Source organism: Myripristis murdjan, chromosome 12 (assembly GCF_902150065.1).
Source record: "Myripristis murdjan chromosome 12, fMyrMur1.1, whole genome shotgun sequence".
NCBI lineage: Eukaryota > Metazoa > Chordata > Actinopteri > Holocentriformes > Holocentridae > Myripristis > Myripristis murdjan.
This window is the reverse complement of record NC_043991.1, coordinates 2,670,408-2,697,271: the sequence shown is the minus strand read 5'-3', so window position 1 is coordinate 2,697,271 and position 26,864 is coordinate 2,670,408. Positions and strand designations below refer to the sequence as shown.

The window sequence follows — 26,864 nt, the reverse complement described above, 5'->3', positions numbered from 1 at the left end:
ATGGCCTCTCGCTTCCTTGATTTTATGTATTTCTTCTTATAGCAGGATATTAGGGCGGGACACTATGTGGAGTGCAACTGTATAATTTTGAAAATCTGTATAACAAGAGTCAGATTAAAATGATATATCATAACTATCCTGCTTTGTTTCCCGCTGCCATAACTGCAAAAAACATCTCTGTTTTTGCTTTCAATAGAGAGAGATGTGTTTGTGTGTATATATGTCTCTATATATCAATATCTATATCTATATCTATCTATATCTATCTACCTATCTAGACACACACACACACACACACACACACACAGTGGCGTTTTGTAACATCAGACATACTGACTTTCATCCAGAAGAGCTTGACTCATGTTTACAAAAACACATTAAAATATGGATAAATTAATTGTTTATGAGGAAATAAAATCCTTATTAATTTAAATATACGACTACACTGCAAAAACTCAAAATCTTACCAAGATTATTTGTCTTATTTCAAGTCAAAAATGTCTTATTTCTAGTCAAAATATCTCATTACACTTAAAATAAGACATGATCACCTCAGAAGTAACTTGTTTTTAGTCAATTGTCTCTTGTTTCAACTGAAAATTTGCTTGAAACAAGTGAAAATTTGCTTGTTTCATTGGCAAAATTTGTTTCTTGTTTCTAGCTAATTTTCACTTATTTCAAGTGAATTTTCACTTTTTCCACTGGCAAATTTTGCCAATGAAACAAGAAAATTTTCACTTGTTTCAAGTGAATTTTCACTTGAAACAAGTGAAAATTGTCTAAAAACAATTTACTTCTGAGGTGATCGTGTCTTTTTTTAAGTGTCATGAGATATTTTGACTAGAAATAAGACATTTTTGACTTGAAATAAGACAAATAATCTTGGTAAGATTTTGCGTTTTTGCAGTGTATTCAATCACTTTTAAGGCCTAATTTGGATGCAAATTGGATTTAAGACCTTTTGAAGACTTGCTGAGGACCTGCAGACTCCCCGCAGGTCGGGTTGAATTTGTTAGAATGGGCGGAAACGTCCAGAAATCTGTGAAAGTTTAATTGGCTGAAAGTTTTATTTTGCGCCGTTGTTAAAGATCCGCTGTTTCCCAGGAAGTTAAAGTGAGGGGAGCTCAGTTCAGGGGGACTTTTAACATCCCTCCGACAACTTTTAAACATCACGGGAGCCACAATTAAGCAACAGACACGCCCGTGCAGCATCAGCGTGGTGACACAGCAGCTGCTTCGGCTCTGCAGACTCAAAGAAAAGCGATCGATCGGTCTGATGGCAGCTCCTGCAGGAATCGCTGAGAGGAACATGGGAGGTGATGGGGGAGAGAAACAGAGGGGTCACAGAAAAAGAAGCAAAGAGATAAAACGAAAAGCAGAGGGGAAAGGAGGGACGGTGAGGAAGGAGGAGGAGGAGAAGCGATGCCGGGGCGAATATGAGTGATTGCGGCCGCACTTTGAGCCCCCCAAGCCTGACCGCTGCCGGGGGGGGCCTGTGTGGTCCGACCGACTCGGCTTTCTTACGCCTGTGAAATATGACTGCTGATTATCTGACCTGCTTAGCCATGAAATTACTCTGCTTTGTATTCTCATTCGCCGGGTCTGCGGAGGGTTTGGGATCGGCCGTGAGGAGGAGGAGGAGCGGGGAGGGGGGCAATGAAGGGTAGGAGAGGATTGTGTGAAGGGCAATGAGGGAAGGAGAGGGAGAATTAGGGTGAGAAGCGAGGAGATGGAGCACAGAGAGAGAGAGAGAGAGAGAGAGAGAGAAATAGGGAACGGGAGAAAGAGAGAGCTGGAAACTTCAAGCCTCCGTGATCCTCCACATTTGGAGGACGGCTCAGGAGGAGACAGGAATATAAATCACGTGAATGACCTAATGTGTTTCTGATGAGCATGTTATGAAATGGACTGGTATTATTCATCAGCCAGGCGTGCAGGCCTGGTTATGAGCGGCGGGCTTGACGTTCCTGACAAAAAAAAAATAGATATAGCAAGAAGGTGCACTGCAAAAAAAAAAAAAAAGTCATTTTGTCTCATATTCAGTGTTCAGATCTTGTTTTCATTTCTTCAAACAAGGTAAGAAACAATCGGCCGGTGGGACGAGGGAATCCCGTTTGTCTCCGGCGCTGATCGACTCATTTCCAGAATTTCCTTGAATCAGGTGTCATTTCCTTGAGCCTCGTGTGGACGAGCTGCTTCATTCTGCCACAGCAGAGCGCGCAACATCCGAAATCTCCAAATGTCAAAGGTTTTTGACACCAAATCAAATCATGATTTTTTTTTTTCTGTGGTGTTCCTCAAGGTCTTAGTGTCCAAATGTGGAATTCTGGAGGGATTTTGGACCATTTTTATTAATTTTCCTTTGCTAAAAATGGTTAAATTTTTCACCGAATCTGTGTAACAAATGGTATCAACATAAAAACTGCTTATGACACATAACTGAAAATGGGAGTGGCTTCATTTGCTCCCGTTATAATGTTGTAACCCTTTTAAACTCTAAATAAATAGCAAAATAGACCAAAACACAGTGTTTATTCCAGATTTATGACTAGAATATCTCGACACACAGAGCTGAGCCGCATCTCAAATTAATCTTCAGGTTCCCAGCTGTCAGATGATGTTTATCACTTTTGTTTGGCTTCTACTGTTGACCTTTGACCTCCCCCCGAAGACCCCCTACCCCCCCCTCACTAAAATGGGTCTAAGGCTGTATTCAGACCTGTGGTTTGTTTGCTTTGTTCCGATTCAGCGGCGAAATCGATACAATTGTTGCGTTTCTCTTTTGGGTCGTTTGTGTTGTCAAGGCAACGGTCTGTGTCGGTGCAAAGCCAACTGTTCTCTCATTGGTCAGAAATCCCAGAAGGAAAAACCCCTTCTTCTTCTTCTTCTGTTGCTTCTTCTTCTGCTGTTTCTTTTTTTTTGTTTGTTTGTTTGTTTGATGGTTGGCAACCGGGTGCATTACTGCCCCCCCTCTGTTGGAGGGTGAACCACAGTTCTGAGTCAGTTGTGTTGGTTGCTGTGTCGGTTCTGTTCTCACTGCAGACGAGCCGCTCCGGGGCTTGAAAGGAAGCAAATCGAGACCAGCCCCTTCTAGGCGATCTCAGTCCGCTTGTTTCATCCCGTATCCGAACGCAATCGCTGTGTTCGCACGTCCAAACGAACCAATCTTTGGGGGGGACACGTTCCCTGTTTCGGAACAACTGATCGAAACAAGACAGGTCTGAATACGCCCTAAGAAAGATGTCTATGGATATTCTCATTTATCCAGGTCATCGTTCTCTTTGGGCAAGTTAAATCGTATGCAACTGGACTTGTATTTGTCTTAGGAAGACATTTCGCCTCTTATCCAAGGGGCTTCATCAGTTCATGCGCATCGGTCTCTCTAGTCCGCACTAGTCTGACAAAGACAGTGGGGTAAGGTCCAGGTGTTTAACCTCTGTGGGAGTGTCCACCCTAATGCCTGTGGGTGTGTTCATGCAGGCACTGGTTTCACTTGACCATTGTTGTGGTCTGGTGAAGCGACAGTGGTCAGAGTCAGGTGAAACCCTGGTGAACGACGATCGCTGAGTCGTCTGAGGTTAATTTGTTGAACCTCCTGGGTACCGATGAAAGGGCAACATTATAAATCGGAGATAGGTGGTGCCGCAGACCCCCTCCCCTGTTGAGGGTTGGTTTTTCCACTTTCACATAGATGGCCTCTTTTACTCCTCTCTCAAACCATCTATCCTCCCTGTCCAGAATCTTAACCATACCTGTCAAGTATCCCGTTTTGGCCGGGATTTTCCCGTATTTTACCCTCCTTTCCCGGCCCCCTCCCGTATTAGTATTTTCCCGTAAATTTCCCGTATTTAACCTGCATTTATTATAAAATAATACCCCGGGGCGAGCCGCCCATTCCCAGTCTGACGTCTGCCACCCGCTACAGTATGTACTGTAGGTGGCAGTTGTCGCGAGGTTAGTGTGACATTGTCAGAGAAGAGTGAAAATTGACCTCCGAAACTGTCAAGGTAAATAAACATCCCGTGTCTGATTAAAAGGACCAAAACGTTTTTTAGTTAAATGGAAGACATGATGACTGTATTTGAACTATTGATTTATAATGTCGGGCCATGCCTGTGTATTTCAACGTGATGACGTGCATACCGGGGGTTACCCCCCCCCCCCGACACAAAAATCTCCCGGATTTTACTACTCAAATGTTGACAGGTATGATCTTAACATTGCTGTCTTCAAAGGAGTGTGCCTTTTCCTTTAGATGTGAATAGACAGCTGAGACTGGACCGGAGGAGTTCGCCCTTCTGTGTTGAGCCATGCGCTTGTTCAGTGGTTGTTTTGTTTCCCCAATATATAAGTCCTTGCACTCCCACAGAGGTTAAATACCTGGACCTTACCCCACTGTCTTGGTCAGACTAGTGCGGACGAGAAAGACCGATGCGCATGAACTGATGAAGCCCCTTGGATAAGAGGTGAAACATCTTCCTAAGACAAATACAAGTCCAGTTGCATACAATTTAACTTGCCCAAAGAGCCCTAAGAAAGGGTCAGTAAGCCGTTAAACACACAGCCGTTAAAACAGTTTTTTTTATTACTTTGAATCTTGGTTTTCTTACCTATGAAGCGGATGATGCGGCGGATGAGGGGGTTGAGGTAACAGCAGTCCCCGGTGACGATGGTTTTCTCCTGGGCCAGAAGAGCCTCCCTGGTTGATTTCATCACGTACATGGACACCTCTCCGATGAAAATCTGCACACACACACACACACACACACACACACAGAAAACAGAGAGGCAGAGGTGGATAGAGGATACAGGGAAATATGAAGAAAAAGGATGCAGAAATACATGCACAAAAAAAAAAGAGGACGAGAGGGCAAAAACAGAAAGTTGTTTTGGCCCCGGCCCGGCTGTGCACATGAGCCATTGTGTTTCATTTCTCTGGGTCCATTACTGAGGACATTACATTAAGCTTAATGGAAAAAAGGCTGCTGGACACACAAAATAAAGTTCTTCGCCAGCTGCCCGGGGTGAAGCAGGCCGCTACAAAAAGGTATGTGTGTGTGACAGAGAGTGTGTGTGTGCACGTATGCGCTTTTATCCTTTGTTTTGAGCCGCGGGACAGGAACCAAAACTCTGTGTTTTCCCCAGCGTCCCTTGTGAACGCCGCTTTATCATCACCATGTTCTCGTGAGCGCAACTCTAATCCTTTTCCTTCAACGAGACGGCGAGAGAGTGACAGATGTGGTGTTGCAAACCTCCAAAAAAAAAAAAAAAAAAAGATAAAAAGATGAAAGTAAAGAAAGGTATGACAGCGCTCAAATAAAACATTTATTATTAAAGTTTTAAAGAAGCGATGGATGCTGTGTGTGTCTTTATCGGCGTGAGAGAGTTTTCAGGTGGATGTGGCTGGCACAAAGCAGACAAACGCTGAATGAAGCGATCATCAAATGCATCACGACAGACGACAAGGTGCACTTTCAGACGTATAATAACACCCGCCTTCAAAAGTAACACGAACCAAAGGAAAAAAATAATAATACACGAGGAATCTGTCTTCAAACGGGCTCTGACTGAAAAGGGCAAAGTCACAGAAAGTGAAGAGGCCTGTCATGTCGTTCAGGTTTATCTGAGCTCTAACTCAGAATGTGTCTGTGCGGCTGTGTGAGAGTAGAAATGACAATATCATAAAGCTGAAATGTCATGTGCCATAAAACCCAGGCTGACTGAAATCCAAATGTGAGAATTTAATCACATTTGGATTCAAAAGGTAATAATTCAAAACAATTCAAAGAAAATCATTTACTGACACCTGTGATGTCTTTTAAAGCGATGTGGAAGTTGCTTGAATATTTTTTTTTTTTTTAATAATTGAATAAATGAATAAAGATCCCAAGGCAATGCTTCTTGCAAAAATAGTTAAAGGACTATTTAGACTTTCTTGGGCAAAATCCTGTTTTCCAGACCAGATGTTGGACACCATTTTCTCCTCTGGACATCCAGTGGTTCAGTTCCTATGGGTAGCATTTCCAGTTAGCTTAGCATAAAGACTTGATGTCTATGGGAGTTGTTAGCCTGGCTCTGTCAAAATGAAAAAATAAACCTTACAGCGGCTCTGAAGCTGTCTGATTTACACAGTGGATCATGTGGATTTGAAACACATATGGGATTTTTAAAAAATGAGGTTGGTTTGAGAAATTGATGTCTTATGATTTTTTTTTTTTTTTTTTTTTAAGTGGTTTGAGAAGTCAGATGGTGGTGCTGTAACCTCTGAATGCATTGGTGGAGGAAGATCCACCACTAATGAACTTCTTGTCAAACCACTCTCACATGGTCCACTGTGTAAATCAGACAGCTTCAGAGCTGCTGGAAGGTTTATTTTTTGCACTTTGACAGAGCCAGGCTAACAACTCCCATAGACTTCAAGTCTTTATGCTAAGCTAACAGGAAATGCTACCCCTTGCAACTGAACCACTGGACGTCCAGATGAGAAAATGGTATCGAACATCTCATCTCAGCCTGGGTAAGACAGAAAAAGGCTATTTTACCCCAAAGTGACCTAAACCAAATACCAATACTCAACCAATACCTAAACCAAACCTTTCCCCACCTGGATAAACATTTTTGTCAGCTAAAACCACTGAAATCTGAAATCTAGCCTTTCAAAAATTTCAAAAACTTCCAAAAATTTGTGCTCATGGACAGGAAATTTATTTGAGTGCACAAAAATGGACAGGAATCTGGAAACTGCTGCATAAACTCCTGTGAGAACAGCACTATGTTCCCAATAAATATGTTTTTTTTTTTTTTTTTTTCATGTGACAAATTCCACTTAGTGTACCATGTGGAAATTGGGAAATTACATCATGTCATCTGTTATAACTGCTGTTAGTTCACGGGTCACGTTTGTCATGAAGTGAAGCTCCAGAGTGTTTTTACCTCCAGTGACCGACTGTCATCAACAAACTGCAGCATTAAATTAAGACGGTGATCACATTTCTCTGCTCAAACGTCATGCTCCTTGTCAGCAGGTCTTTTTTTTATTTCCCTTCTCATCCTCTGTGATCACATTAGGGTGCATTTGACATTTCCTTCAAATTAATAATTATGTGTGCCTGGGAGTGTTTGTCTCACTCGAGTCGGCCTCGGCGTTAAAAAGGTTAGCTGCCATCGATTCATCGCATTTCCATCCGATCATGTGCCCCTCAGTCTGTTTTACACAAATGTCAGGATAACTGATGGAAAACTGTGATGTTCCTCTGCACCAACACGAAAAGGTTAAACTACCGACTCCAAAAAACGGGCGACTTTAAACTCATCATGAGGAGCGATTCTCAAGACCTGGAAAGGAAAAAAAAAAAAAAAAAAAAAAAAACTTTTGGTGACACCGGCCCATCTGCCAGGTTCACAAATTTAATTGGGGCTCAGAGCAAAAGAAAAAAAAAACAAAAAAAAAAAAAACAGACACCTGAGCATCACACATTATTCAGATTTTCTTGTTGGCTGGTTGGTTTTTGATCACAAAACAAAACGCAGCCTGAAGAAGAAAATAAAACGTGGAGTGTTTGTTTGGCAATATGCAATGCAAATGCACCATTTCAATACAGTAAGACTCAAAAACAGCCAGAAAAAGAAAAAAAAAAAAATTAGATCTTGAGGGGAAAAAAATGATGATTTTTCAGACTGGCACCCATCCTTCAGTTCATCGTGAGAGCAACCCAAGATTGCATAATAAAAAAAAATAATTGTTTTTTGATTAGAAACCAACAGAGTATGCAGCCTGAAGAGGTGCAGGGAATCTGTCTTGATTGTTACGCATCTTCAAATATTCTGCAGCAGCATATTATGGCTGAAAAACATTAAATTATTCTGCATTTATTTCAGCGAGGAACAGAGCAGACGTCACTTCAAGTGATGTCAGAACTGGATCAGTATGACAGGGGTTAAGATAAGATAAGATAAGATAAGATAAGATATTCCTTTATTAGTCCCACAGTGGGGAAATTTCAAGCATTACAGCAAAGTGGATAGCAAGATATGAAGCATAATTTACATTATAAACAATATAAACAGATAATAAATAGCAAAAAGCAGTATAAACATTATAAAAAAGGAATATAGAAAAAAAATATTACTTGAACACTGCATTACACACATACACACACTGCATTGCATTAGTATACTGCATTAATATATAGCAGAGGTGTATTTGTATTTGTATCTGTTTTGGGGCAAAATAATTTGAATTCATGAAAAAACTGGGGGAGCTCAAACCTGATGTGATTTTTTTTTTTTATTTGTTGTTTTTAGTTGTTTGTTTAGTTTTTAGTTTTAGATTTAGTTTTTTTTTTTTAAGTTATTTGTTGTGTTTATTTTTCAGTTTTTTCTGTTTTTTAGAGTTGATAGTTGATATTTTGTGAAGAAAACTGCTGTTCCTGTGCAAAGTCTGGACAAGCCGCTGCTGCAACACAAGAATTTCTCAATTTGGGATCAATAAAGTACATCTGTCTATCATTCTATTTATCTATCTATCTAGATTTTGCGTCCATTTTTCCCAAAGTTGACATCAGAAACTCAATGTTGACACAAGCTGGTAATGTGGGGGGGAAAAAAGATGTTGGAAACTCAAAGTTCTGAGCTGAAATGAAGGCACCACGGTGTTTCTTTGTCCATGTCCGATCTAAATATAGAAATTAGCCCCCAAAAAGGAGCACAATGCCCTTCAAAATCTGATCAAGGGGCAAAAATAATAATAAAAAAAAATTGTGTTAGCCAGTGATGTTTTATTTCTTTAACCCCGACACCACCTGCAGGTTTTTTCTTTTTTTTTTTTTTTTTTTCCATAAGCAGCAGCCAAAATGACTCCTCCGCCTCTTCCTGTCGGTCCACACCTGACAGCTGCAACAACACACTTTTATTACCTGGGCTCTCAGGGTGAAAGACCGAATCTCTGACTCTCACACACACACACACACACACACACACACACACACGCTCGGCTGGACAGCTATACACACCCCTGCGCTGATATGACCCGGCTAACCTCCACAGCCCCCCATTGGCCTGTCCATGTGGAACATTGTGGATAAATTACTGCCTCTCTGCTAATTGGCCACCATCCCGGCCATGTCATCGTTAATCCTGATTGGCTGCCTCTCGTCAGGTTTTTTTTTTTTACGACGCACGTGGAGACGCGGCGATGCACGGACGGTGTCAGGCCCAACCTCGCCGCACCTGACACAGCACTCTGGAAGGGCACAATTAAAAAGTTTGAGACGGAGAAACACCGAAACCGCAAGTGAGAGAGAGAGAGAGAGAGAGAGAGAGAGAGAGAGAGATGGATGGAAATATGGGAAGCAACCAACAGTGTTAAACCTGAAGAGCTGACACAGCACTCCACTCAAGGGACAAGCAGGAGGGGAAAAAAAAGCAAGAAGCTATTCATCTCATTAGAAACGAAATGAGTTTTATGTCCATGAGCTGACACAAAAAAAGAAAAGAAAAAAGAAAAATGACATCACTAAAAGACATAAGAAAAAAAAAAAAAAAAAAAAAAAAAACACAACTGAGACTTGGAGCGGCACCTTGATTTTTTTGCCAAGTCAGTGTATGGCAGGTTTCCTTTTATTTTCTGTATTTTATTTTATTTTATTTTTATTTTTTTCCGCCTGAAAATCAAATTGTGAGCACAGAAGAGCCTGTCAAGACCGCAGAGAGGTGCACTCCCGTCACGTCTGCTGGAAATAATGTTGTCTGTCATATTTCCTGGCCAATTTGAGCACTATTTTGGGTCTTAAACCAATTTATTGTATTCTGTGTGTGTGTGTGTGTGTGTGTGTGTGTGTGTCTGCAGCACTGCGAGCTGCTGATGTGTCTGCGCACCAATTAGCTACAGCGAGAAATGTCCTGTGCATTTATATTAACAGAGCAGCACTTAGTGTCAGAGCGAAGAGCGAGGAGGCACATGAAAGCAGCACTAAAACGCAGTGACACACACACACACACACACACACACAAAATAAAAAATAAAAAGCAGGAAAAGAGTAATATCAATAAAAAATAGATGGGAGTTCTGTCCAAAAACATCAAATATTTACAGCCTTAATAAACGGGGGAGTGTGTGTGTGTGTGTGTGTGTATGGAGAGGAGGTAAAGCTCGGGATATGAAAAGTGTGTTAGAGCGCCACAGAGTTAACACACTTCCACAAAAACTCTGATTTGCTGCGTTAACACTCGGCAGAAAATGATGAGTGTGTCACAGCGAAAAGAAAACCTCCCTCTCAACAAGTCACTTAGCCTCGAAATCTTGTTTTTTGTCAAAGAAAGCAAAAAAATCTGCCAGTCAGACGAGATAATCCCACTTGTTTTTTATATTATAGTATATATCTGTTGAATCGAGGCAGATTAAAGCAGATCAGCCCACTGGCATCAAGAAAATGACACTTGATTCAGGGATATTCCAGAGACAAGTTGATTAGTGTTGAGATTTGTTTTCACTTTGTTTGAAGAAAAACAAGATTTGAACACTGAGCTGAGTTATTTGCTAAAATGGAGATTTTTTTAAAAAATAATGTAAAATACCAGCTTCCTGCATGAAGACAAAGAGACAGACAGAGTGCCAGTTTAATGAAGACACTGCCTGAAGATTTGGAGTTAGATTTTGGTTGACTTTGGCACGGCTCGGTTCATTCAGTCGGTGGTTCGGGTCGTAAAATATTCTGCAAATGAGCTTTCCACAGGCCGAGCAGGCGAGGCTACAGCTGATGTGTTTTAAATTAAAGTGAACTACGATACTTCTGATACCAAGGATACGTTGTAATGTCACGTTTTCAAGTTTCATGATTTGAAAGTGAGCACCAGAGATGGGATCAAGTCACCCATGTGCAAGTCTCAAGTAAGTCTCAAGTCTTAACCTTCAAGTCTCAAGTCCCAAGTAATTTTTTCTTGGGCAAGTCAAGTCAAGTCAAGTCAAGTCAAGTCCTGTAATAGATCAAGTCAAGTTCAAGTCAAGTCACATTATTAAAATCTTACCTGCAGAATCCGGTCTTAATAAAGAGAAAATATAAGATATTAGTAACTATCAAATAATATTATCAGCCAATTTAGTTAACCTGTTTAAAAAATATGACTTTTTGCTTATTTTATATTCAAACTGAAAACATGAAATGAACAATCAAGTCATTCAAGTCATCGTGTCTCAAGTCGAGTCAAGTCCCAAGTCTTAAACTTCCAAGTCCAAGTCGAGTCTCAAGTTTTTTATTTTTTGTCAAGTCACAAGTCATTAAAACAGCGACTTGAGTCGACTCAAGTCCAAGTCGCAATGACTCACATCCCCATCTCTGGTGAGCACACAAAGCCAGCAAAGAACACTATTTGTGGAGACCAGTGTTAGCAGTGTTAAAAACTAAACATGGAGAAGCAGCGTTTAGTTTTTATGCTCCACATATCTGGAACAAACTCCCAGAAAACTGTAGATCTGCTGCGACTCTCAGTTCTTTTAAATCACAGCTGAAGACTTTTCTGTTTGCCGCTGCCTTCCATTAAACCACATTAAGGTTTAATATTTTACACTGCACTGTAACTTTTAACTTCCTTTAACCTTAGCTTCTTTTTATTAATTGTTTTTATGCATATTTTCTTGTGTTGCTTTTATATTGTTTTAATGCCTTTATGCTCTATGTAAAGCACTTTGAATTGCCTTGTCGCTGAAATGTGCTATACAAATAAACTTGCCTTGCCTTGCCTTGCCTAGTCTGATTAATGCTGGCTGTTATTAGCAACCTTCCCTAACATTTGAAAAACATTAACCACGACTTGTTCCTAACCTTAACCCAGTAGCTTTGGTGGCTACCAGAGCTAACGAGGCAAACGAGAGTGGTAACAGCAGCTAATGAGCTAACAGTCATGTGACACTGATGAAGGCTCCACCACATCTGGCATTTTGGCATTTCTGCAAACCAAAGATAAACTGAAATGTTACGTTTTTCAACTGTCATGACGCGGTACAAAGTGAGCAAACAGCGTCACGTTTGGAGGCTGGTGGGCGGACGGCACAATCGACTGGACTTCTACAGACCGCGGTTTGAGAGCTGTGTTTGTTTTTAGGGTAAGTTCATTAGCTAAAATTAGTTAAGTACATTTGGTTACCTTAACCCTGACCTTTCCCTAACCTTAACCAAGTAGTTTGGTGGCTAACCAAGTCTATCTAAAGTAGCTAACAAGCTAACATCTACACCACAGCTCAGCATAGATGCCACATCGGCTGGAAGTCTAAATCTTGACATGCAACATATTTTTGGTTTGTAAACTTTTCAACATAAATTATTTCTTGGTTTGCAGAAACTTAAAATGGCATCGTTTTATTCTGGTGACTGGGTTGTTGTGTGATGTCGGCTGTTGGCGTCATGGTAACAGGATGGCTGGACAAGACCGGGGTTTCCCAACCACAGGGCCGCGGCTCACCAGTGGACAGTGAGCGCCCCCTAGTGGAGATTAACATCATGAAAATGCCAGTGGTCCTTACTGATCCTGTGTGAAAACTAATTCTATTATCATTATTATTAGTAGTAGTAGTAGTAGCAGTATTTGTAGTAGTAGCAGTAGTAGTAGTAGTAGGCCTATTATTACATTTGATTCAGAAAACAAACCCTGGTGATTTGGCATGCCGATCAAACGTCATGATGCGCCGCACGGCTACACAAGACAAATTTCAAGTGTTCGGTCTCATACAAGGTGAGTTTGAGAGTAAAATGTAGCATTTTCTCGCACGATTACCAAATAACGATGAGGCTTGTATTCAACAGAAAACTTCAGTAATTTTCTACAGTTATAATCCAGATTATGTCGCGTCTGGATTTGCCCGGGGAGCTGATGATGTTAATCATTAGTATCAACACCTTGGAGCAGAGGCTGTGTTCTGCTGCAGGGACTTGGCTTTTTTTTCCCTTTTGTACACAAATATCTCTATCTATATTTGCACAGCATGCTTGTAGAGTTAAATTGTGTGGGTTTTATTTTATTAACCTTTAAGAGCAAGTTCTTATTTACAGCGACAGGCTGGCAGGTGCTCGCACTGGGACTTTATTCCAAGGACGATTCATCTGGTGGCTCCTGAATAAATTTCTCAGAAATAATAATAAAAAAAAAAAGTGGGTCTTGAGGTGGTAAAGGCTGAGAAAGCATGGATTAGACCATTTAATGGCTTATTTACCAGCGGGGATACGTGATCAATCAGGATGTGAACAGATGCTACTGGGATGAACTGGTCTTGTCCTTTTGCTCCGTTTGGACTCTTTCCAACGTGGAAGTAAATAACGCACGGCGATATTTTCCAGCTGAAGCAGGTCGGGGCAGATTCTCCTCTAAATGTGCTCCGAAGACGTTTGACTGGCTTTTCAGAATGAACTGACCCGCCTGCCTGAAGACACACTCGCTGCCGCCTGGTTTGTTCTGCCTGCTTCAGGTCCACAAGCATGGAGTGATACTGACACCTGGTGGCTGTTACCTGCTACTACAGACCCATTAGGTTCAATGACTACATGGTGCAGTCAGTGTGTGTGTGTGTGTGTGTGTGTGTGTGTGTGTGTTTACACTGAGGTATTTCCTTTGCCTTTCTCTTTTATTTTTTTTATTCCAACTGCCCCCATTTCCCTTATATTCTCTCTCTCTCTCTCTCTCTCTCTCTCTCTCTCTCTCTCTCTCTCTCTCTCTCTCTCTCTCTCATGTGTAGTCAAGTCCTACATTGTTCTTGCCTGATGGTTTCTTTGTTCTGCTCTGTTTTGTCTCAATTTGTCCTGCCTTTGTCCTCTTTTTTTCTTCTTGCGATATCCACACTATGTAATAATTATGCACGTACTGTATCTGAACTGAATTCACTGTAAATATTGTACACTTGTGGTGTAATTGTAATAATACTACTGACAATAATGATACAAATACCACTACTATTACTACTACTACTGCTACCACTAGTACTAGTACTACTACTACTAATAAGCATAAAATAATAATTACAATAACAACATCAACAACCACAACTATTCTTCCTCCTCCTCTTCTTCTTCATATCATTATTCTTATAGCTCGGAAAAGCCAGAAAATGCTCTTTTTCATAGTCATAAGATAATCTATCTCTGCCAAATGTCAATATGTGGCACTTTAATGCAGTCTTGCCGCTCCCAAAGCAAACTAGCTCCGTGTTTTTCACCTCAAGTTGATGACATAAAATCTTTTTCCAGATCATCACAGTCGCCTGGTGTGTTTGCGGTACATGGGATCCGCCAGCCAGGGGCGTTTATCTGAGTGAAATGACTTTGCCCTGCCGGCTGCTCCCGCTCCAGCAGGAATTGTGGTGAAAGAAAACGACATGTGGAGCGGTTAGGAGGTGCAAAAAGAGATGGTCTGAAATCAGCGCCAAATGATAATGTAAAATATGTGTGCCTACTTTATCAGCTGAGTTTCGCTGATAAGCAAAGCAACAACATGCTGTCAAACTCTCGCAGGAGTTTGATTTGACATTTTCCTCTATAAAGAGGAACAGAGAGCAGACTGTGGCAGAGCGACGGCTGCAGGAACCGAGTGGAGAAACAGGGAGATAAGACCACCAGCCTCGACCTTCATCACCTCACCAAACGGACTTTATCAGACCTAAACTCATCCACCGCCACAGCCACCTCCTCCCATGACTGGCTTTGTTGGTCTTTATGCTACATCACCGTTCATCTGGCTCCAGGATCCCATCTGACTGGTTAAGACAATCAGCGATAAGATCAGAAGACGGTTTGTCTGTGCAGGTTCTCAGTCATCCAGGTCCTGGTTCTCCACTTAAGAGTTGAATTGAGGTCAGCTGGTCTTGTTTGTAGATTGTTGAAGATGTTTGACCCTCAGGTGAGAAGTCAAATGTCTTCCTCAGGTGAAAAGTCAAACGTCTTCCTCAGATCAGAAGTCAAAGGTCTTCCTCAGTTGAAAAGTCAAACATCTTCCTCGGGTGAGAAGTCAAACGTCTTCAAGAATCTACAAACAAGACCAACTGACCTTGATTCAACCCTAAGTGAAGAACCAGGATCCCATTTGACTGGTTAAGCCGATCAACGATAAGATCAGAAGACGGTTTGTCTGTGCAGGTTCTCAGTCATCCAGGGTCCTGGTTCTTCACTTAGAGTTGAATCGAGGTCAGCTGGTCTTGTCTGTAGATTCTTGAAGACGTTTGACCTCTCACCTGAGGAGCTTCAGGAGTTCAAGCTGTGTCAGGACGTTCTCCAGGAAAGCTACACCATTGGCCTGTTGGTGCTCCTCCCTGTCAGAACTGAAGAAGTTTCTTGGATGTGAAGTCAAACGTCTTCAAGAATCTACAAACAAGTTTTGTAGATTCATTTGACCTCATTTCAGCTAGATGGTTTGTTCCACCGAACCATCCAAACATGAGAAGTTGTCATTGGAAACTATCTGCAAAAAGGTCAGGCACCTTCCAAAAAAATTCTTGGCAGGTGATTGGATGGACCATCTGTCTGTCACTCTTGATCACAGGCTAACTTCAACCAATCAGATTAACGAACCATCTGACACAGAAGAAGAGCGATGAAGACGAAACAACAAGCCACAGTCGAAGGAGCTTAATATGTAGTTTAACGTGTCGGTAGACGATTCCTGTTGACATTTTTAAGAGAATTTGTGCCTCAAGTTCTGAGACAGCTGATGCCACTGTTGTCGCTTCTCACTATCATCACACATAAATCAGAAATCATCAATTATTGATCCCCGAGAGGAAATTGGTTCAGTTGCAGTTCCTCAAATAAGCACAAGTGAAATTATAAGAAATTAAAAAAAAAAGAAAGAAATATAAAAATATGTGCATTAGAATTTGTAAAAAATAAATAAATAAATAAATAAAATAAAATAAGTATGCGCATTATGTAAAAATATGTGCATTAATCCTTCTTTGAGCATTAATTCTAATTTATGAAAAGGTATGTGCATTATGTGCATAATGTGGAATTATGTGCATTTATCCAACAGTATTATTGCAACAACAAATACAAAAATAAGAAATTGAGATTATGTAAAGATATATGTACATACACCATATACACACAGGGGTATTACACTACTGAATTATTGTTAAGTCCAACAGGTATAAAGTGATTGCACCGTTAAATAAACCACACGGTGTCTGCTGGTCTGAACCGCTGTGGTTCACGGTGGATTCTCGTGTGATCGTGATCTGGCGAATCCAGCTGCATGACACAGGTGAGACGATAACATCCCTCTGAACTTCTAGAAGGTGCTGTAGAGACCTACTAACCCGTACCTGTGAGAGGTGGGCGGGGGGGTTATGACTGAAAATGGGTCCGGGTACCCCTCAGGTGTCCTCAAGGGGCTTCCAGAGGGTCCACAGCAAAAAAATGTGGAATAATTTAATTTACAAGAAATGATGATACCAAAAAAACATGTAAGAGTGACTATTTTAATGTTATGTTTTAATCTCAGAACTTTGAATTTATTTGTCTGTATCCACGAATGAGATCTAAACAGTTTAATACTTAATAAAAAAAAAACAAAACTTAAATGTCTTATCATATCTGCGTCCCTGTAGGACACAGGGGGTCCGAGGGTCCACAACATGAAAAAGTTTAAAACCCCCTGGCTTATGACTATAAAAACACCTTTCTATGCTTCTGCTTTCCTCTTTCCTGCCTGTTTTTTCTTTCTTATATAAACCTCTTGCACAGTTTAGTGTTACAACAAGCTCTGTATCGCAAAAACTACCAAGACCATGGATTTCTTGAGACAAGGGCACTGCACAAATATGAGCAAGCAGTCACAGTCCACATTCTGATACTTAATCTCAACATTTTATTTGTATAAAATGAGTAAATAAACTTCAGAATTCTGTATATTTTATCCTCATGAGACCCAGCAGCTCATCTTCTCCATCCTCTGGTGGAGATAAGAGGCCAGAGTTGAAAATCACATAATAACAGGTAAATCTGTATAATCAGAATGACTGTACTGGACTACACGGTGTATTTTTGTGTCCTGTGAAACGCACTGAGCCCGCTGCTGGCCGAGTTCATTAGCTGACATTTCACGGCCTGCAGCGCGGTCGGTTTTGAACGTAGCGTGAAGACAGTAGCTTCCTGTGAAAGAAGAGACCTGGAGGAAACCGGCGGCACCCAACACGTCATGCTGGCTCGTCAGGAAGGGGAGTGTTTTTTACTCTAAATCAAAGTAACATTTAAACGGCCTGATTCCATAAACACGCAGAACACGGACACTTTCCATGCCTCTTCGTTCCACCCTGTCCCTGATAACACACCGAGCACGTTAGCAAGTGTTCATTTTGAAGATTTGTCCCTTTCAGATGTTAGATTATCGATGCATTAACCTGTAGAAAGTAATTTAATGTTGGCTGTTCAGGTGGCGTCATATCCAGCGGCTCACACACTGCAGCTTCAATCCCTTAAACGCATCGTTGTTGACAAATTATATGCACCATAAACTGTGTCATGCCAATTTAAAGTGTGCTTATTTTAACTGTGTCACACGTTGTTTTATCTATTGAAGGTATGAGATTAAAAATTATCGTCCATTATGATGCCTGATGGTGCATCGGTAAGCCTGGTGCTCATTCAGCAGCCTGAGAGAGGGAATTAAAGGGAGAATCACCTGAAATAGTGACTCATATGCCTGTGTTTTTTCACTGTGCATTGAAAAAAATAGACGAGGCATTGATTTCAGTGCCACCGCGATGAAAACGGTCCGGCTCTGCCACACAGCTGAGGATGGGTAAAACCCCTCAGGTTCACACCAAAACTAATAACCCCTTAACTTAATGTAAGGACTTTAAATTCCTGTCTTCAGTCTGAATGTTTTGATGTGAAACGTTCACAAAAACATTAACAACTGAGAGTGAAATACCATATTATTATCAGCACTATGTTACATTATACATCCTCTGCATCTGCTTTACTCTTTCCCATGCTTTTTTCTTGTACCTCTGCACTTCGAGATCAAAAAAAAGGACAATTCCGCCTAGTTTAGACTGGTGTTTCAACAAGCTCTGCCTCTCAACAACTATAAATGCCGTAAACATGGTTCTGCATCAATATGACCAAACATTTTTTTTTTTTTTTTTACTATCACTCAGTGCTACTGATTATTACTGATGTTTTATCAGTAATATTACTGTTGTTATCTTTTTGCTACAGTATCATTTCTTATTCTTCTGTATCACTGTTGCTATTTTTTTTTCTTTTGTCTAATTAATGTCTGCCACATCTCTGTTTGTTTGTTTCCTGTTTTATTAATTAAAGGGAAAAAACAATAAAAGAATTGATCACAAAAATATGACCAAACATATTCACTCATAATCCACATTCTGATACTTAATCTCAACATTTTATTTCCATAAAATGGGTAAATAATTAAAAAAAATATATATGAAATTAAAACTGAAAATTTGATTAATTTTGAACTCATGAGCAGCTCAACAGCAGCTCCGGAGGAAATGGCATCTGTCATTTTATCAGACATCAGAGATTATGAATGTGGCCTCGAATTTGATTTAAAAAAAATGCAGACTATGGAGTTTCAAACATTGTTTACTGAAGTTCACGATGAGGCTGAGGAATTATAAAAGCCCTCAGGTTCATGTAAAGACTAATAACCCACAGAATTAATGTAAGAATTTTAAATGTCTGTCCTCAGTCTAATGCTTTGATGTCATAAAAACATGAACATCTGAGATTGAAATGCTCTTATAATCTGGGTTATGACGGAGTAAAAGAGTTGCTCTGGACTCCTGAGGCATTTCTAAGTTCTATTCTTTAGAGAAACGAGTGTCATTCATCCTTCTTTCCCACATCACATCAAGGTGGACCATTTCAAACTGCAGAATCTGCCTTTAATCATTTAACAGCGGGAATTTTTTTAAAGCAATAAAAATAAGTTGTTTTTGTGTGTTTCAGGGAGAGAGATGACGACGAGAGACCCAACAATTGCAAACATGTCATATCCAGTTAGCTTTGCATACACTCCAGCATGCAGCAGCAGAAATTTTAAAAAATTAATCATCTAAGAAGCCCTTGTCTCACAGCCAGTTTTACACACACACACAAACACACAAAAACACACACACACCCGCCACATGCAAATGAGCGTTACTCACTATAGCGGTGGGCGCAGCGGCCACCACGCAGTAGAGGATGAGGGGGGGGATGAAGCTGGACTCCTCGGTGCCCGGGTACGGCTTCATCAGCTCGGCGTCGTTACAGAAGAACCCCTGCACGTGCACGCTGAACAGGTCCGTGCACTCCATGTAGTAGGCCAACAACACCGTCCCGGACATGATGACGAGCTGCAGGAACAGCATGGTGCCGAGACAGAGAGAGGGAGAAGAAGAATTAGAGGAAACAGAAGAGGCAAAAAGAGAGAAAGAAGGCAGGGAGGAGAGGGTTGAGTTTCTCGGCTGCTGGAGCCGAAGTGCACGCTCGACTCCCTGGACGGTTTTTTCCAGCTGATCCCTGTTGATGCACCCAAACTCAAACCCTCGCCTGCTCCTGGAGCCCGGAGCGATCAGTCAAACAGGTTTTAATGCAAAACAGAGAGACAGGGAAGCCTCTACAACCACATCTTCCTCTCTCTCTCTCTCTCTCTCTCCCTCTCTCTCTCATGATGACTTACTCTGCTTTTCTGCTTGTGTTCGTGCATTAACCCCCCCCTTCCTCCTCCTCTTCCCCACCACCACTTACCACCTCCTCTCCTCCCTCACCCCCTCATCCTTTTATCCCTTCACATCATCTTTTGTCTCTGGCCTCCTTTTTTTTTTTTTTTTTTTTTTTTTTTTTTTTTTTTTTTGCTCTCTCTACACAGAATCGGCTGCAGGCGATACATTTTTATACGGCATCCTCATCCTTTAGTTGCTGATAACGAGCCAACGCTGGGACAGAGAATACAGAGACGGCACACGGCAATGCTCTCCTGCGCCTTTACAAAACACACGAGTGTGTTATTCAGCCACCGCTGGACCTGGATGCTCTCCACCTGTTCCACAACCTGTTGACTTTAGTGCAAAGAAAAAAAATGTGCAGGAACTTTCCTTGCTGTAAGAAAGTAAACAGTTTGTTCAAGGATCATTCGTTGCTCCAACCGACTGAAACTAACACAGGAGGCCGTCGTGTTGACTTAATCTAATTAATTCCTGAACTCCGGCCCTGTGTTACTTCATCTCTGCATTAATGACGAGGTCATTCCTGTCAGCTGTTTGCGCGCCACATGATTTTAAGCCCATTAAACATAAAATATGCAGCTTGCTCTGCACTAATGTGAGTGCAGGAGGTGGATACCGCTGCCATGTCTGACAGAGAATGGCTGCTCCACCTTGCACTATTTATAAACCCTGAACAGCACTGATAGGGAGAGGGATGACGGGGATTCATTTATTATCATAATACACTTCTTCTTCTGCGTCTTCTCTTCCTTTGTCTTATTTCTTTTTGCAGAAATTAACATATTATTCACCTGAGAAAAGGTATAGATCTAGTCTCCTCTTCTTGGAGCTTCATTCACATTAAAAGTATGAAGGGTTTCAAGAGAGTTAAGGCCAAAACAATGAATGCTGGGAAGTATGTGAATAAGCAAACAATGCTTTAATATGATGAGTTTAGTGGAGAGACTGTCCTCCAGCAAAAATAAATAAACAAATAAAAAAAACCCTACAGCATTTGTACAGCAGCTTATTATGTCCTACAGTTACATATTAAAGTTAATTGCCCCCTTATGGTCCTGTAAATAATGATACCATGGTGTGTAGTATGCAAGGAGTGACAGTCTGTCTGATGTCTGCTGCTCCCTTTACATATGAAAATAAAATCGTAAAATAAAATAAATCCATCCGTGCTGACATACATATATGTTCAGCAATAAATCCACTAGAGGGCAGTGCAGAGACAAAAGTTTCTGACATCAACAAACATGGCGGTGGTGGAGGAGGTTGTAATAATGGAGCTGCTACAAAGAAGCAGAAGAGGAAGCAGTGCTGTAGATGGCGATAGTCTGTGAGGTCATTAAACATATCACCGCAGGAGGACGGAGGTCTGTGAGGTCATTAAACACATCACCAGAGGAGGACGGCGGTCTGTGAGGTCATTAAACACATCACCAGAGGAGGACGGCGGTCTGTGAGGTCGTTAAACACATCACCAGAGGAGGACGGCGGTCTGTGAGGTCATTAAACACATCACCGGAGGAGGACGGCGGTCTGTGAGGTCATTAAACACATCACCACAGGAGGACAGTGGTCTGTGAGGTCATTAAACACATCACCACAAGAGGACGGCGGCCTATGAGGTCATTAAACACATCATCACAGAAGGACGGCGGTCTGTGAGGTCGTTAAACACATCACCGCAGGAGGACAGCGGCCTGTGAGGTCATTAAACACATCACCATGAGAGGATGGCGGTTTGTGAGGTCATTAAACACATCATCACAGGAGGACGGCGATCTGTGAGGTCATTAAACACATCACCACAGGAGGACAGAGGTCTGTGAGGTTAAACACATCACTGCAGGAGGACGGTGGTCTGTGAGGTCATTAAACATATCACCACGAGAGGATGGCGGTCTGGGAGGTCATTAAACACATCACCAGAGGAGGACGGCGGTCTGTGAGGTCATTAAACACATCACCAGAGGAGGACGGCGGTCTGTGAGGTCATTAAACACATCACCACAGGAGGATGGCGGTCTGTGAGGTCATTAAACACATCACCAGAGGAGGATGGTGGTCTGTGAGGTCATTAAACACATCACCGCAGGAGGACAGCGGCCTGTGAGGTCATTAAACACATCACCATGAGAGGATGGCGGTTTGTGAGGTCATTAAACACATCATCACAGGAGGACGGCGATCTGTGAGGTCATTAAACACATCACCACAGGACGACAGTGGTCTGTGAGGTCATTAAACACATCACCAGAGGAGGACAGTAGTCTGTGAGGTCATTAAACACATCACCAGAGGAGGATGCACAGTTCTTTTCTCTAATATCACTATTTTTTAAAGTTTCATGCCTCTCTCGTAGCCCGGTCTCTCTTAAACTATCGGCTGTGCCGCCCCCGTGATTTGCGGTGGTGCTGCTCTGTTCGGTCGGTATCTGTAAACTTCATGAAAACCTTCACAAATACAAAACAAATGAACGCAGAGTACGGACAGAAGTACTCATAATATCCGGATTTAACATTAAGCATAAATGAGCCTTAAGGAGGCCGGTGGGGAGGTGGACGGGTCAATCAACCCGACTCTCAGTCAGCCAATTCAAACTCAAATCCAAGCTAGAGCAGTGATTTATTTATTTGTTTGTTTGTCTGTTTGTTTGTTTGTTTGATGCACTAAGGGGAACTTGGCTGAAAAAAATACTGCAAAGGGGAAACATCACTGAGAAAAGTTTGAGAACCCCTGCTTTAGTCAATGCTTGGTAAGATGCTGAGTCTAGTTTTAGTTGATTTCACTTAAATGGCACAATGGTTTATTGTCAGCATGGGTTGTTGTATCAAAGGTAAACAACGAGAAATGTTTTCATATTTTAAACTAGAGTCGAATGTCTCGATTTACCAAGAATCTTAATCTCAGCGCTCAGTCCAGGTCAAGAACAGATAAGAGCGTCTTTAAGTTGAATTATGACAGAAGGACCAAAAGTTTCATGGCAACATAAAGACATAAAGACGGTTTCATATCGCAGGAAAACACGAGGCGACGGTTCACAGCTGCTCCAGGATTTGATGGAATTATTGTCACACAAAGCGGCGATTTCACAGCAGTTTCTTCTGGAAAATGGTGGATTAGCAAATTGGCCAGTAAGAAGTCAATTCAAAAGACATTTTTTTGCTGTTGTAAATTGCTCTGTTTGGTGACGGCTTTTCAAATAACGCAGCGGGGACTGCCAGAAAATATGCAGCCAATATCAGGATGCTCCGTTTGTAAGAGACGATGGAGACTGCTCACAAAAAAAAAAAAAAAAACAAAAGTCTCAGAAAAGAGAAATTTGGTTTGTGCTCACAGGACATCAAACAAAACTCAGATTTTCTGTCACATAAAGTTCAGATGGAGCCAAATCCTTCAGCTTCAGCAGGCTGAGGTTTTCCTATGAGAACGACATGAACCCTCATCGACCTTCACCCCACATCCTGACCGAGGTCCATGTCCTCACGGAGGTCAACCGTCCTTCTTTAGTCGTTTTGTTTTTCTTTCTGCACATGTGAGTCTTTATTTCACCTTTTTTTAGTTCCTTTTTGCACAAAAATAAACATGTATTTATTTATTTAGAGCCAGGTCCAAACCATGGACATGAGGCCCTACAGGGAAGATATCATCTTTATGAGGAAGATCTCATTATTATTATTATTATTATTATTATTGTTCATCTTATTATTATCATCATTTTTATGCTTATTCTTTTTCTTATTCTTGTTATTGAGGGTAAAGAAGGCTCCCACACAATCATGAAAATATTCATCGTTGGAAAAAAAAAATAGATAAGAGCAACAGAAGAGAATAGACACCACGAAGGAAGGAAGGGAAGGAGGGAGGAAGGAAGGAAGGGAAGGAGGGAGGGAGGATGGGAGGAAGGAAGGAAGGAGAGGTGATTGTGTGCATCAGTACATAATAAATGTGTGTAAATGGCTTCTCTTCTGCTGTAAATGTTAATTTGCGGAGGTTTACCTGCAAGTCAGAAGGGAAGGAAGGAGCTAGGGAAGGAAGTGAAGAAGGAAGGAAGGCCGGACAGAAGGCATGGAGGAGGAGAGACAAAAGCATGGAGGAGGAAGGAGATGAACAAATAATAGGGAAACAAAGACGTGAGAAAGGCAGTTAATAAAAAGGAAAGAAAAAAGAAAAGAGGTGAAAAGGACGGGAGACGAACGGTAGGACAAAAATTTATTTTTCCTTTGAGGGAAATATTCCAGCTGAGCCGACTTGACAAACATAAATTTGACTTGTAGGACTTGATGAAACTACAGCCTGAGTTGGGGTTTCCATGGAAACGGCTATGGCCAAAATGGGGATATTGATGCTGTTGCTGATCATGGCACATACAGGCGGCCATCTGAAACCGACAAATTACCAGTTTACCCCTTGGGGTTTTAAATATTTGAAGCAGTTGGACGCAAAGTAAAATCCCACGTAACATCTGCTCAGCTTGAGTGCCCTTGAGCAATTAAGACAGACCAGCCATGCTGCTCTTTACGTGACCTCTGACCAGACTCCCAACCACAAAGAGATTTTCTGTGGGGATCAAAAAATCATAAAATTATTGCAAATGCCACTTGATGTTAAAAGCTGTGGTGTGTGATCCTTCTTTAACTTTTTATTTTTGGGAAAAAAAAACCCAAAACAAAACAAAACAAAATGATATGTTTGTGTGGGGAAAAAAAATTAAATTGTGATATCAAGGCAGCGTGCATTACCTCTCCTCAACACCAGGTGTCACTATGCCACTGCTTTAGGGTTCCTCCAGCTTGCAAGAGGAAGACAGCATGCATGAAAACTCACACTCACACACCCACACACACTCCTACACACAAACACACCCACCCACACACACACACACAAACAATATTCAACAAAACCTACAAAAGTTGCTTTAAAATACAAGAACCGTCTTCCACATCCTGCAGAAACTTTGTCAGGTACCTTTCCAGCAACTTCAGAAGTCCTCACTTTCCCCGCTTGACAGGCTGCATTTTATTTGATTTCATTTTTTCTGACATTTTACCAGGCCTTAACAACGGCACTAACCATGACGCACGTTTTGCACACCCAGAAATGTCAGCTGGCAATTATTTCCTACCTTCCCTTTGAGAGTAAAATTCATTCCCAAAATGCCACTCATCTGTCTTTGGTGCCAAACCTTTACTTGCAGTTCATCTCTCTAAAGCAACGAGCATCCTTAAAGTCTCAGAGTGCCTCTTAAAAACATATACAGCATAGGTTTTCATTCATTTATATATTTATAGTTGTTGTTTCATGACGCAGAAGTCACTGTTTTTACAATTTCAGAATAAAAGTAACTGTGTGTAAGTGATTTTACATTTCCCGAAATTTATAATTGAGCAAAAAGTCAAATGCAGCACAAGCAGAGGAAGTTACTAGACCAGCCATGACACCTGAAAGGAAACAAGGTACATATGTAAGTACTATTTCCTCTAAATGTTAATGTGAAGTATTAGGAGACAGTGTTTGTTAGGCCAAATACAATGAATGAATGAACAAATATACAAATAAATACCTAAATAAGTCAATAAATTTGGTAAAATATTAATTTAAGGTAGATTTTAACGAGCAGGTTGTGGCCGAGTAGCTCTGAAATAAAATAAGTTTTGTAGATTTATGGTAATGAAAAATAGCTAATTATCCAGTCAACATTGTGGTTATAATATAGTTTATGTTATATTTTCTATTTTGTTTTTTCTATATTCCTTTTTAGAATGTTTATATTGCTTTTTGCTATTAATTATCTGCTTATACTGTTTATAATGTAAATTTTGCTTCATATCTTGCTATCCACTTTGCTGCTGTAATGCCTGAAATTTCCCCACCGTGGGACTAATAAAGGAATATCTTATCTTATCTTATCTTATCTTATCTTTCTGCTTCTTCTTCTTCTTCTCTTCTTCCTCATTTCATCCATTTTCTGCATTTTTTTTCTTTTTTTTTCTTTTGTTTTTGTCTTATCCTCCCGGTCAGAGTGAACAAACGTCCTCGCTCGACGACCACGGCAGCAGATTTAAACCACAAACACACACCTGACACCTTCAGGAGATATAAAATGTGCTTTATCGAGCTTTATACACTTACATTTTGCTTTGCACTTATTACAGTGTGGGCTCATTATTTTAGCAATTATGCATGACTCATATTTTTTAAATCACCGTCACATTACCCCCTGCAGCACTCCAACGTACCACTAGGGGCACGCGAACCCCTGTTTGAGAACCACTGCAGTACGGTACAAACCGCAAGGGTGCAAATTAGTTCCTGATGTCAAGTGTCCAACAAGACGTTTGTGTCACAGCTGCAAAAAAAACCATCTATAATAAGAAAGGCAGTGTGTGTGTGTGTGTGTGTGTGTGTGTGTGTGTGTGTGTGTGTGTGTGTGTGTGTGTGTGTGTGTGTGTGTGTGTGTGTGTGTGTGTGTGTGTGTGGCGGGACAGAATGACCAGCGGCGTGCAGACAGTCGAGGCAGGAGAGCGAATGTAGTTACAGAGCAGAAGAAGAGAAACGCTGGCACATTCAGTCAATGACAGATGGCCATGCAGGGATGTCAAGGTGCGTGTGTGTGAGAGTGTGTGTGTGTGTGTGTGTGTGTGTGTGTGTGCGTGAGTCAGTGTGCCGTGCTTGTGCTGGTTTCCATGCCAACTCTTGCAATAACAGGCCGCTAGTTAGCAACATCTCTTGCTTTCTCCTGTTTGTATTCTCCTGTTTGTGCCCGTGGGCGGGAGGACGAATGAGATTCAATGCATTTCAATACAAAAATGTAATATACATGTTGTGGGGTGGGAAAATGAAACGTGACATCATCTATATTTATTACGTGGTAATCAATAAGTGAGACGGCTCTTCCACCATCCCCCTTTAAACAAGCTCTTCATATGAACACTGGCCCTTTGTAATGACATTTTTAAATAAATCACATTCTAGCAAACACCATCCTACAACAAGCTGTGGCTCCAAGGCAAAATAATCCTCCAGAAGGGTTTTATTTATTTATTTATTTATTTATTTTAACTTTCTGAATTCACTGTCACGTCCCATCTCAAGCAGTGCTGGGTTACAAGTTACACAGAAAAAGTAAAATTACTCATTATGTTCTACA

The 26,864-nt window shown here is 41.2% G+C and overlaps 1 protein-coding gene across 2 annotated transcripts in view; it reads right to left on the bottom strand.

Moving 5' to 3' along the window:
• Positions 1-26,864, bottom strand: part of plppr1 (phospholipid phosphatase related 1) — a 106,662-nt gene that overhangs the window by 26,561 nt on the left and 53,237 nt on the right. For both annotated transcript variants that reach the window (XM_030065977.1, XM_030065976.1), the window contains exons 3-4: positions 19,160-19,348; positions 4,611-4,743 (exon numbers count right to left, since the gene is read on the bottom strand). In XM_030065977.1, the coding sequence (XP_029921837.1) occupies positions 4,611-4,743; positions 19,160-19,348 (322 nt within the window). The remainder of the gene's footprint in view (positions 1-4,610; positions 4,744-19,159; positions 19,349-26,864) is intronic.